This window comes from Phalacrocorax aristotelis, chromosome 1 (genome assembly GCF_949628215.1).
Source record: "Phalacrocorax aristotelis chromosome 1, bGulAri2.1, whole genome shotgun sequence".
Taxonomy (NCBI): Eukaryota; Metazoa; Chordata; class Aves; order Suliformes; family Phalacrocoracidae; genus Phalacrocorax; species Phalacrocorax aristotelis.
In genome coordinates this window covers 202,537,669-202,551,007 of record NC_134276.1, presented here as the reverse complement: position 1 = coordinate 202,551,007, position 13,339 = coordinate 202,537,669, and the positions used below count along the sequence as shown (strand labels likewise).

At 46.0% G+C, this 13,339-nt stretch overlaps 1 protein-coding gene across 1 annotated transcript in view; it reads left to right on the top strand.

Annotated features, from left to right (window-relative positions):
- The first annotated feature begins 678 nt into the window (after positions 1 to 678).
- Positions 679 to 13,339, top strand: part of SLC2A13 (solute carrier family 2 member 13) — a 164,300-nt gene continuing 151,639 nt past the window's right edge. Inside the window, exon 1 of the mRNA XM_075081344.1 lies at positions 679 to 1,476. Within this exon, the coding sequence (XP_074937445.1) occupies positions 927 to 1,476 (550 nt within the window). The 5' untranslated portion in view covers positions 679 to 926. The remainder of the gene's footprint in view (positions 1,477 to 13,339) is intronic.

Here is a 13,339-nt window from a genome sequence, read left to right as displayed (position 1 = left end):
GCAGCTCCGCGTGCCCCGAGGGAATGGGCGTTTCTCCCCCATGCCCCGCCAACTGCTGACCGGGTCCCCTGGCCTCTGCCTGGGCCCCATCTTCAGCTTCGTCTTGGTGAAGACCCCAAACAAAAATGCTTAAAGGTGGAACTATCAAAACACCATGCTCTACTTCAAGTTTAAACACGAGAACAAGCTCCAAACTTTTCTTCTGTACGGTAACGGACCAGTCCCTGCCTGAACAACTGGTCGAATTTTTCCCTTTGCACCCATCGCTTAAGAAAACGAAAAACGTGAACTTTAAACGCTGTACTGAGGATCCACGTATTAAACTAACTGGGATTTTCACGTAGGTCAGCCGCTCAGCCGCCCTCCATCCAGCAGGAACACCCCCAGAGCCAGCGCCGCCGACGCAGCGGGCTGGGGGCGCCGCCCCTCGGGCTCCATTCCCGCACCCCTCCCTCTCCCGGTGCCTTCCAGCGTGGCCCCGCCGCTTGCCAGGACCTCCTGCCAGGACCTCCTGCCAGGGCTGGGCGGGCGGGACCGGCAGCGTCGCGGCGCTCGGTGCGCAGGCCCATCCCACGGCGCCTGCGCACCAGTGGGCGCCACGGCCAGGCGGGCGGGCCCGCCCCCTGGCGCCCGCCGGGCCGCGCTGCCGCCGTCCCCGCCCGCCCCGCCTCCAGCTCCGCCCGGGCTGGGAGCGGCGGCCGCGGCGGGCAACTTCCCCTCAAGTCTGTTCGGCGGCGGGGACTATGCGACCCGGCTGAGCGCGTCCCGAGAGGGGCGGGCGGCGCCAGCAGCAGCAGCAGCAGCAGCAGCAGCAACAGCAGCAGCCCCGCCGCCGCCGCCGCCGCCACAGGCAGAGTCGCCCGGCAGCCGCCCGCCTCAGCCCCCTCCTCTCCCCCGGCCGGGGCAGGAGCCGCCGCGGCCGTCCCATGTCCCGCAAGGCCAGCGACAATGTGGAGTACACGCTGCGGAGCCTGAGCAACCTGATGGGCGAGAAGCGGCGGCGGCAGGCGGACGGGTCCGCCGGCTCGGGCGCGGCGGCGGCGGGCGAGCGGAGCCTCATCGCTGCCGAGTCGTGCTCCAGCCTCAACAGCGCGGCGTCGGGCGGCGAGCTGGAGCGGGCGGCGCGGCGGCAGTTCCAGCAGGACGAGACCCCCGGCTTCGTCTACGTCGTCTCGGTCTTCTCCGCCCTGGGGGGCTTCCTCTTCGGCTACGACACCGGCGTGGTGTCGGGGGCCCTGCTCCTCCTCAAGAGGGAGCTCAACCTGGACGCCCTCTGGCAGGAGCTGCTCGTCTCCGGCACGGTGGGCGCTGCCGCCCTCTCCGCCCTGGCCGGCGGCGTCCTCAACGGGCTGTGCGGCCGGCGGCCCTGCATCCTGCTGGCCAGCGGCCTCTTCACGGCGGGGGCCGGCGTGCTGGCCGCCGCCCGCGACAAGGAGACCCTGCTGGGGGGACGCGTGGTGGTGGGGCTGGGTATCGGTGAGTGCCGCGCCGCCAACGCCACGCCGGGCTCCCTCCGCTGCTGCAGCACCCCCCGCCCCACTCCCGCGGGGGCACCCGGCCCCGCTCCCGGGGTGACCCCGGCTCCTGCCCCGGTGGGGTGGAAGAGCTCCCCCGGCAGGCGGGTTTCACCGAACCTGAAATCCACCCCGTCCCCGCGCGTCCACAACCCACTAACTGATGTAAGGCAGCCCCACGCAAAAGGCGGAGGCTGGCCCGTGGGGTTTGAAGTGCTGGGCTGCTGGCGAGAGCAAGGCGTAACCCAGCTGAGGTCGGGAGAAGGGTCTGCTGGCGAAGGGGCGAGGGTGCGTGCTTGCCCGCCTCGGTTTTCCTTACCCGTGGTGTAGCCCTGGCCCCTTCCAGAGAAGGGCTGTCCGGTTTCTGTACGAGGAGAATGGTCTCGCATTCTTTCTGCAAATTCATCTTTAGGGTGGTCTGGCAGTGTTAACAGCTCGCACCATAAGCTTTGCATCTGAGATGTTTCTGGGAAGTCAGGAGTGAGGAGGAGACCATGCCTGTCTTTCTGAAGTGTAAATACCTTTCTTCTGATTCCCTGCACAGCTTTGCTTTTCATTGGGCACCAAAGGAATGTTTTTGGGACAAAACGAGGTAGTAATCTCAGGTCAAATGAGATGTCGCTTTGGAAGGCTTTGGCTTTCATTAATAGTGCTCTGCAGAACTGAACACGAATTGGTGCTCTTAGGCAGCCTGTCTCTATGCCTTGTGTAACTTGCAAGCAGTAGGCTCTGATAAAACTTTATAGTTGTCCCGAAGAACCTGAAGTGGTGAGAGTGTTTCCTCTAACCTTTGAGACTGGTTTCTGTGCCAGCTATATCCTAAATATCCCCAGAATTTTGGTTGCTCTTCTGCTGCCATCCTGTCAGGCAGTAATTTCAATGATACTCATCATCCAAGATGGGCTGTATGAGGTTATTCAGAGTCCTTGGACTACAGTATGTATTAAAAAAAATTAAAAAAGAAGTAGTAAATCTTTCTTACTGTGATCTTGCAACCTTTCCTTTTTAAGTGCATGAGGACAAATTGAGAATTAGACTTGTTTTCCTCTCCGTAGCAAAGTTCTGTGTCTTAGCCATTGAATAATTTTTTTAATTCTCTGCCTAGCTATAAACACACTTGCTGTGATGTAATTCGTGGTCTTGTTAAGGAAGAAAGTTAGTGAGTCATAATATGGGCTGTCAGAAATAAAATTGGCTCTAGCCTTGAAAGGGCTTGTGCTGATTTCCTTGTACAGTAAGGGACATCATCTTCAGCTTGCAGTTTTCTTATCCTGAGTTGGGTGGTTGTTTTATTTTTTAAATGCTAGCCCCGTGCATTTATTTTTTAAATCAAGACTTCAGACTGAAGAATGTTGATGATGTTACTTATAACGTTCAGGAGACAAGAAAAATAAATTTGACTATGAGATGGCAGAACAGGTAGTTTGATGGCAATATGTAGCACATACATTTAGCAGTAGATGCTAAAAATATAAAATTTGACGTCCTTTCGTGTTTGTAAAGCTTCTCGTGTTCTTTGTTGTCCATAACTTGTCGCATTGACAACTTCAGGGGGAAGAGAGAGGAAAGGAATGGATGGTTTGCTTGATTCTTGCGTATGTGTGTCTTGTAGAGAGATACAGAGGCATGCTGGAATTGTCTTACAGTGGTGCAAATAAATGACATTGGTATTGTCAGAGGGATATGAGACTTGGGGCTTAATACAATATATAAAACACAGAAATGGCAATTGGGAACTAGGCGTTTTCTTTCATACAGTACAGTTGTAGATCTTGTATCTGGGGAGAGAGATCTCTCTTTGGCCTCTTTCCACATCAGGGACAGAGGTGATGGGGCTCTAGAGAGTTGAAGTAAGGACTGAGAAATGTTCTGAGGATTTTGGAGCACAAAGATGCTAATTTATATTTTAAAAATATGATTTTTTTTTTCTTTTATCAAAGGTTGCTCCTCCTCGTGATGGAGCTTATGGCCAGAAAGAAAGCATTACCTTAAATTGCTGTGACTGAAGCATCGCAAGAGACTCCAAGAATGCCAGAGTCCAATCCTAACAAGGTTTATTTTACAAAAGAAAAAATTATTGTGGTTCAAAACTGTTCTCATAAAGCAAACTGCAACAATCTCTACATTAAATCCCCCACCAGAGGGAGTCTGGATAATTTCATGAAGGCATTAGAAATTGGTGGAACTTTTAACCAGTTTCTTCCCTTTCTTCTGTTGGAGCCCTCTGACTATCTTTTTACTGCCCGCAGTGAGCAAGAACTTCTTAGCATTGATGTAAGGAGGTCACTCAATAATGTGCCGCTTCAGTGACTGTGCGAACTGCTGAAATGTAAGGGTGCGATGGTGTAGTGTTAGGAAATGCTTTCCTTCCTGCAAACCACTAAAAACTAAACAACTGTGTATAATTTTATATATTTTTGAGGTCTCTTTCCTGTAGCTCTCTCCCAACTGCACATCAAGAGATCTACTCCAGAAATGTGTGTTTGCTTGCATTTAATAAATGAATTACTGTGTTATGGGCAGCACTGTGGTGCTGTAAAAGCAGATGCAGTTATGGTTACCTATGGGACTTCATTCTGCCCTCACTGGTACTGGGCTGATCTGTGTTAATTGCATCCATGTGAGAAAACGGTCATTTTTCTCATGACTGAGATTTATAAAGGGCTACAGTTAAAGTTTCAAGGATGAAAACCACAAGATATGTGCTGAAATGAGGAATGTCTCTCACTTGTCTGTCTTGTCCATTTCTTACCATTTTCTGTAGAGCTGTTTTGAGGTAGAAAACCTCTCCTTTTCTCCCCAGCAATTACAGGAGGAGATTTTTCTGGAAAATAAAGATCTTCTCTCAAGGACAAGCCAAAGTCCTCTTTTGTTGCAAACACTGAATAGATTTTTATGGTTAGAAACAGTTATGTTCCCCTCCCCCCAGTGTAAATACAAAATATAGGGAATGCAAAAAAAGGGAAACCACATCAGCATTAGCTTAGAATATGCTTAGATCTTTTCAGGTCTGAACTTCTAAACATATAGTTTGTGACAACTCAAGGCAAAATGGCTTAAGAGCAAGGTTGTGGCCATCATTCCCTCCCCACACCCACCCCTTCCTGAGCAGCTGTGGTGCCCCTGACTCTTTAGGAATTTGACTGAGCCTGGTGTCAGGAATGCAATATTTGGACAGATATTCATTACAGCAAATGTGGGCAAAATTCAAACATTTAGGAAATTGTATTGTGTGTGCTCGGTAGTGCTTTATATGAGCTTAGCTGGCAAAAATGTCATTGGTACAAAGCATAATTGGACCTTTTGCATCTGGTAATGTTGGCCTGTTGCTGAAGCGTGACCAACCGCACTTGGTATGGGATTGAGGGTCAACATAGGTTTGCCTTGTGTTTGCTGTGGTAGTTTGCACACTGGGCAGGAAAGCCAGGTTCTTTACTTGCCTCACCTTTGGTCTGTCCAACAAAAGTCTGAGAACAGGCCAGAACTGAAACACCAAAGGTTAGAGCTAGGCATGGCCGTACATGAGAGCTAATTTTACTGAAAACCTGCTGCTGTGAGAAGGGAGGTGGAGAGTGAGTAGAGGAAGCACTGGAACTAGACATAATAGAGACTAGAAAGGATAATAATAATAATAAATAGCTGTATCTGCAAAGTCACCTCTTCCTTAGACTGTAATCAGTCCAATGTCCTAATTCTGCAATCACTTTGTTGTCTGAACCCGTTGGCCAGATGTGTTTCAGTGACTTGCCAGTCTGCAATGGGAGCAGTTTATCCTGCTGTCATCCGAGGATGCTGAAGATTTTAAGCCTGCAGATGATGTCTGTGGGAATTGGCATGGTGTTTTGGGTAGGGTGCTGTTCAGATCGGTTTTTCAAGAACATTTATGTATCTACCAGCTGTGGAAGGATAGCTGTTTGAGCTATGCAGAGTTCAGGAAGTGACAGAATTAAGCTTGCTCGTGCAGAGTTGATCTCTATCTTAATGTACAATCATTAGCTGGATGATTAGATTCTCCTGTCTTGTTGAGCATGCAGAATAGATGGTGCTCAATTAATGATCAGCTCTTCAGTGTTTTGTTTCTTTACTCAGTGTGTGGCTCAGACGTTACTTAATGCACGTACTACCCAAGCCCTTGTGGAAGGAGAGTTATGTCTTGGGACTACTGTGTGTGCATGCATTCTGTTACTAGGTCTGCAATGCAATGGACACCTGACTGGTTAGGTGCCTAGCTGCCTCTCTGACCCCTGGCTTTGCTGGTATGTGATGTCTGTGGTATTTTTATTTTAAAGTCTGTATTTGAATGTGACATATGTAGTGTCCCTAGTAGCACCTTTTTACTGCACATGTAGGTCATTTTCTTGAGCAGAAAAAACAAGGTTGTACACAGAATTAGGCAGGAGTGAAAAGTGCTGACATATGGTTCAGGGCTCCCCTGGTGGGACTGGCTTCTGCAGACAGTAATGTCCAGAAGCAAATAACAGAAATAACCAAATTTAACCAAAGCACTTGCATCATGTAGCACCTGCTCTGTATTATCTTTATAGTGGTTAAGTAAAGGTCTACTGAATCAGCTGGAGTACCATGTATGCTGTGAAAGTACTGGAAAACAACCAGTATGACCTGTTGCGTATTAAAGATGAGGATATGCATGCTGTGGTGTTTTTTTTTTTTTTTTTAGTGTACTGCTGTACTTTTTCAGGTGCTGTATATTTTATCTTGGGAAAAATGACAGGTTGATCTCTTTCCCTGCCTCCTTCCCCCAGTCCAGCCCCCCATGAGAAGATCTAAAGCTTCAGTATGTTTTTATAAGCGAGTGTCCACCAGATTTTTTTAAAAGGAGTTTATACCTTAGTGCATTTTGGAAGGGAGAGTCACCCTCAGCCCCCAAATATGCTGTGCTGCTGCTGCAGATGCTTGTAATTTTCAACCCAGAGATTCATAGGCTATTTTTTACCTCCAGAGGCAGTGATTTGTTAGTATAAGCTTGCAGCAGGGGTGGAGGGGAATGGAAAGACAAACAGCCACGTTGTTGGAATTGACTCTTATGCTGCCACTGACCAGAGAAGCTCACCCAAGTTTCCAGGATCTATAGCTACTAACATTACTGTGTGCACTCAGGGTCGGATCTCTGCATCTTAAGAGCTTAATCTGTTCTTGTGCAAAAGCATCTGGGAGGATACATTAGCTTCTGACTGGAGCTCTTGGATTTGAGTAACTTGTTTGGCTGAAGTTTATACCGGTCCCATCAGCAGTGGCCTGAGGCAGGGCGTCTGAGGACAGTCCAAGCAGCAGATTCGAAGTGCTAGCTGCTGTTTTCTGCTCTGCACTGTCTGAATAGGCACTTAATTTTTTTTCTGAGTGAATTAGTATGTACTTTGCGAATTGTATCCTGATAAGCAGTGAAAAAAGTAAAACCACTGCAAGTAGATGCTGAAAAGAAAGGAGGTTTTAAATTATCTTTTCTCCTTATTATCAGTAGACTTCAAGAGAATTAATTATAGCAGGTGAATGCTCTTAAGTGAGTTTTTATAGAATATATTGTATTTCTAAATACATTAATTTATTTTAAAATGTAGTATTGTAGGAATCCTAGGGATTATTCCATGAAAGTTTGGTAAGTTTTTGGGTTGCAAATCCTACAGAAGTCATCAAAATTGATGATTTCTGCTTAAGACAACTGGAGTGAAATTGGATTTCTGTGGCTGTGTTGTATGCTGGTACCACAGAGGTATAATGGGCCTGATGGATAGCTTTGCAAAATTCTTTTACGGGTCTTCATTGGTGAAGAATTGAGTTTTCATATCTGATCTGTACAATCAGTGTTGCTGGTGTGAAGCTTGTGAAGAGGCTGTGTCAGGTGGGACCATCATTGGAGCTGCTGAAAACCTAAAACAGGGACTGTGAAAAATCAGGGGAGCAGAGTTCTCCCTTTGGTTTCTTTTTGTAATGGTTATGCCTGCAAACAAATAGCAAGAGAAGTGGTTATTAAATATCTCATAGAGATTTTGCGCAACACAGCTCTGTATGAGCGTGTAGTTATTTCACTACTTAAGCTAAATGATCTTTCTCTAGGTCTTATGATGCAGCTTGAATGCAAACTCTTTTAAAATGTATTTTGCTTATGATAATTGAAGAAACAAAGCTTTAACAAACACACTTTCCTGTTTTTTCCATTTCTGATCTTCCTCTGATTTGTTGGCTGTTTTAGGCATGTGGTTTCATTAAGGATTTATTCAAAGCAAATGCCTGTTCTGAAGGTGAATTTTTCGTAGGTGGTTTCTCATTCTGGTGTTTGTATAGCCAGTCACTAAAGTTGGGTTTCTTAGCTCAGGGAGTATGACCCTTCTTCCTTCACAAGTTCCTTACAGATGTGCTGCCCATGTGGATGAAATGTCACACCGTGACCTTGGAGCCCCCCATGTGTCTGGCTGTGGCTAGGCCACTGAGTCCTTTCAGCCATGGTGTTAGCAAATGTGTTCCTGCCTTCCCCTTGGTTTGGTCTCTTACTTGGCTAAATAGCAAGGGTGCCTGCCTCTTCTGCAATTGGGGACAGACTTCCTCCTCATGATCCTCCCCTTCAAGCAGCTAATCCTTGTTTGAAGTCCCATGCGTGCCCTAGGGACTGTGCCTGGGTTGACTTTCCTGGGAATTCAGCCATCTCTTCATGTGGCTGTTGTGGTAGTGGGATCAGACACTGAAACAGTTCTGTGGATTTAAAAAAAAAAAAAAGAGAAAAAGTATGCTTATTGGTACATGCAGCTTTTTACCTTGGGCTTGTCCTTTAGTTGTCCCTCAGGGGTCTTCTCCCCCCTCCCCTAGAGATGGGTCTTCCAGTTGCATATATTCAGGAGCTGTCAGCCCTGCTTCTTTACATGGACTTTCTTCCACCCTCTCTGATTTTTCCAGTGTAATTCAGCAAGGGAGCAGCTCTCTGGAGGAGGTTTGCCCTCTGTGGATAATCTGAAAGGTTTCTTGGCTCTCATTAGAGCTGATGTTTTCCAGAAGCACCTGGCACCGACCTTGGGGCTCGTCCTTTGCTAGTAAGCATTTTACATCACAAGCGCGTTCTACTTTTGCTCCTGAGTGATGAGGCAATTTCAAGGCAAAAAAAATTTCCAGGCAGTGTGGAAAACCTTGATGATACCTGATCCTTTTAGCACACGGGCTGACAGACACTCTGCAAGGCTGAACAGTCTTAAGGGAGAAATAGGGTTTCTCTGGGAGGCAATTGCTTTAGGCATCAAATCTAGAATTTTCTGGTCTCTTTTCAACACACTATTTGGGAGATTCAGAGTTTTCACAGGTCTCATGCCAACTGGTAGCACTGAGGAGCTCTCTAATCAACATCCAGCCAAGCACATACAGCTGTGTGCTCGGTTGTCTCTGAGGCAGTAATGAAGTGATTGTCAATCTCCAGGTGATGGACACAAAACCAGAAGATGCCAGAAATGGTAGAGGACCTGCTGTGTAAACAAAAATGTGTATCCAAAATTAGATTAACCTGGCAATTGCCTGTATTTTCATAGTCTAGACTAAAGTAAATAGCTTTAGAAACCTATACCATAAGTGGGAGCCCTAAGGCAAGAGTTTTCCAGCCTTCTCCCAGAAGTGGGAGTTTCTGCAGGCTAACCTTTTCTGTCTGATACAGAAACAAGGAGTAACAACCCTTTGCTTTCCAGTTTCTTTTGGTCAGGTGCCTCATGTACCTGTTTTTTTCCACTGTTGCTTTTCTTGCAAGCTTTCAGGGAAGCAAAGCCAATAATTGTGGTTTTAATGTGCCTATGGACATAATCACTTGGGGAAAAGAAGATTATTTTCCTGCAGCTGGAAGGAAGTATTAGGGATGCCTTTGGTGATTAGCCACAGCTCTTCTACTTTCCTGTCGTACTCTGGAAATCCAGGGGAACACACTCCAAGTTGTCCAACAAGCTGTCCAAGAGCAGAAGAGCTTGCCTGGTGTTACACAGGTTGTATTGCCCGTGCTGTGGGCTGTGTGGTGTTGTAAATTGGGAACATATTCCAGTGAGTGCTGCTCTGAGAGAAACATCTACTGAGGTGATCGCTGGCACAGGCCAATGGAAGAAGGTCTTCAATTTCTGATTGCTTATAAGAAATTCTCTCCTGTTCCTTCTCTCAAATGCTTGTTCTGTTCCAGAACAACACAGAAACCCTGCAAACCTTGAACAGTCTACCTTGCTTAGTAACTTCTGATAGTTTTCCAGGTGTATTTTTGTAGTTTTAGCACTCTTGGTTCACCAGGTAAGACCTTTGAATGTAGGCATACTTGAAGGCACCAACAATTTGAAATTTAAATCCATCTTGAACTGATTGTACCCCTAATGAATAAGTGGATGTTGGAGTTTTGGGTTGTGGTTGGGGTTTTTTTTTTCCCCCCTCCCTCCAATGTGTTGGTTGTTCCTGCCTGACTGTCGTCTTCATGCTGACACAATCGTATTGTGTTCCGTTTTGGTCCCCTCAGTGCAAGAAGGACATTGAGTTGCTGGAGCGTGTCCAAAGAAGAGCAATGAAGCTGGCGAAGGGTCTAGAGAGCAACTGGGGTTGTTTAGTCTGGAGAAGAGGAGGCTGAGGGGAGACCATATTGCTCTCTACAACTACCTGAAAGGAGGTTGTAGTGAGGTGGGTGTTGGTCTCTTCTCCTAGGTCACTAGAGATAGAATGAGAGGAAGCTGCTTCAAGTTGCACCAGGGGAGGTTTATATTGGATATTAGGAAAAGCTTCTTCCCTGCAAGAGTGGTCAGGCATTGGAACAGGCTGCCTAGAGAGGTGGTGGAGTCGCCATCCCTGGAGGTATTTAAAATATGTGTAGATGAGGCACTTCAGGGCTTGGTTTAGGAGACATGGTAGTGTTGGGTTGACAGTTGGATTTGATGATCCTAGAGGTCTTTTCCAACCTTAATGCTGCTATGACTCTGATAAAAACATGAAGGTGACCTTAAGTAAGTGTCATTAAATGACTTCATGTTGCTACTGCCAATACATTAGTATCGGAGCAGTGCCATCATTCATAAGCCATAAATCACATTTATTGTAATCAAATAGAAGAAAATTTAGGTATTAGTAGTATTTGAAAATGATAGTAGTAATCTTGATTTGTGCCCTGCTCTGAACTGCCTTCTGCAGCTCGGTGGGTCCTGCTGTGGCATCTGTCCTGCTTCCAAGGGTGAGAGAGGAGCAGAGCTACAGGTATTCCTCCTTTGCCCTAGTACCAGAGCAGAGCTGCTGTGCCCAGAGGAGCAGGAAAGGAGGAGGAGCATTAGTGCCCTCCTGTTCCCACGCCCTGTGATAGAGTTCAGCCTCCAAAGCAAGACTGGCTGTTGGAAACAGGGAGCTCCTGTTTTTCCTCCTTCTGTCTTAACTCCCTTAAATTACCATTGATTCTTGTCCAAAGCATGTAATAGTACTACAATTCTTGGTAGTTATCTGTGATTCTGTGCGTTTTTTAAACAATACTATGCAAGATTCAAACAGTATGGCCCATTACTTTTTCACAGCTCTAATCCTGGAGGAACTGGCAATACTTTATCTGGAGAAAATATAGCTGTTGTTTTACTGCCTTTTGAGCTGCACATTCAGAAATGGATAGGCAGTCAGGATTCAGTAATTTCTTTAAGGAAGAGTTAGGTGATCCTGAGGCTGAAGACAACTGCCTTCTGAGCATGTTGCAGTTTTCTCTTGTGCTGCTGAACTGGCAGTTGTAGCATAGGCTTCACATTCTGCCGTTCAACAGCAAGAATTATCAATGGAAGAAAAAAACCAAAAGCTACTATCTTAAAGGTGCCCAGAGAAAGTTGGGAGCAAAAGCTGTGTTGAAGCTGATAAATGTACTTCATAAATTACTTATTCCTGAGCTTTTTACAGGAAAAGTAGTAGATAACTGTCCTGGTTTCAGCTGGGATATTGATATTGATGAAAACTACGACTATAACATTGAGGCTGGAGGAACTTCATAAATCTAGAAAGATAACTGAAGCACAGAGCCTACATGAGGTGTTGGAGGCAGGGAATATTTGAACATTTAACTGGAGTGCAATTGAGAACGGGGAGAGTTGGGAATGTAAGTTCTGGTGTAGGTGGTGGAGGATGCTGTATCAGGATCCCAAAGTCAGATGCCTCGAGTCAGAGCTAGTACTCCTTTGTAATCTACTTGTTCAGCGTGTGATAATAGGAGAGAAACACTGCTTAAGGTATTTTTTTTGTGGGATTAAGGTTCAAGTCTATGAGCTATATTTTTCTTCTTAGCTATATTAGGACTTTGCCTGTGATGTTGAACTTAATTTTCTCTTTGTAGCCACCCACCTATGAAGTTTTGTTTAATCCATGAGGTTAAGGAGATAAAATCGAATGGACTCACTGCTAAATACTTGCTCTCTTGATTTGGTTGGTTAATTTTTATTAAGCGTTGTTGGTTGTAGCTATGATGGATCCTGGAAAGAGTTTAACATCTGAGAAAGGCAGTGTGGTAAGAGGTGAACTAGAGTACAGTGTGAATGGAGGAAGTACTGGTTAAGACCAAAGCTGTGTGTACTTTAAGCATGCACTTCAGCAAATGTTTGCATATAAGCGACCTTTTTTGTTTGTTCACAGGTCCTTGATTATTGGACTGTTGAGGTCAGTAGTAGCTATGCCAGCACAGGAATGGGGAATCTGCCTGAGGGGAAATGGTAAGTCTGGTTTTATTCACTATGAGTTCAGCAGCTAAGTCTTTTGCCTCGTAGACTCCTGCTCCTGCATTAATCATAGGCGCTGCTGACCTCACCAGTCCAATTCACATTGGAATGGCTTGGTGTGAATGGAAAGCCAGAGCCACCCAGACAACTTCGGGATCCTGAAGAAAGGGGTGGAAAAGAATAAACATTGTACATAGGCATTCATGATGTTTTAGCCGAGGGATTCAATTGCTGTGGTACTGTTTTCAGCTGAATACTGGGGTCTGGTTTTGTGCTGTATGTAGTTCTTGGGTAGGAGGAGAAATAAGGCATAGAACGTAGATCCTTTCTCCTATAATGATTGACTGGCATGTTCCTGGAAAAAAATCATTGGTGCATATAGCAGAAATCTGGGCATGCATTGAGCATCTCATTACACAAATAACGTGAACTTCTCTTTTAGTGAATGGGTATGTACCTGACTAAATTGGCTGAAAACTTGGACAAGAAGGTACTATTTATCTTAAACCCTAATTTTGGGGCAGGGCACAATAGTTGTCTTCACCTGTACATTCTATGTGATTACCTCTGTGCATCTCACTGTCCCACAAGTTCAGGGCTTCCCTCCTCTCCTGACCCCAGTCTGCAGTTTTACTAGCTAGGATGAACAAAGTAGTATCATATTCAACAGTGTGCGTGCTTCTGGAAAAGCTGTAGTTTCAAGGTATAAATTTTAGGTCAAGCTCGGTTGTTGTTTTGCTTTCTTTTGTGTTTGCTGATGCTAACTTTAAGAACAGACGCAGCTTGTGTTTTGGCTTTGATTCTGCCTATCCCCACCTATTTCTGAATCTTCCTTCCCTGGAGTCAAAAGCTGTCAGTTGTATTAGTCTGCAGGGCCTCTCCCTGATTCAAAGTTAATTGCTTGCCTGACACCCAAGTACTATCTGGGCGATTACTCATTTTCCTCTTAATGTGGAGTGCTCCCTTGCACAGAAGGAAACAGTGCTCTGAGCTTATAAACACAGCAGTGCAGAGAAGGTTTTTCCTCATAGCTCAAGAGCAGCAGGCCTGTCTCCTCTGTAATAGCAACTGTATCTTTAGCAAGATCTGAGCCACCTGTTCAGAGTATTTATCTTTAGTCTGTTCAGAAGTTAATTC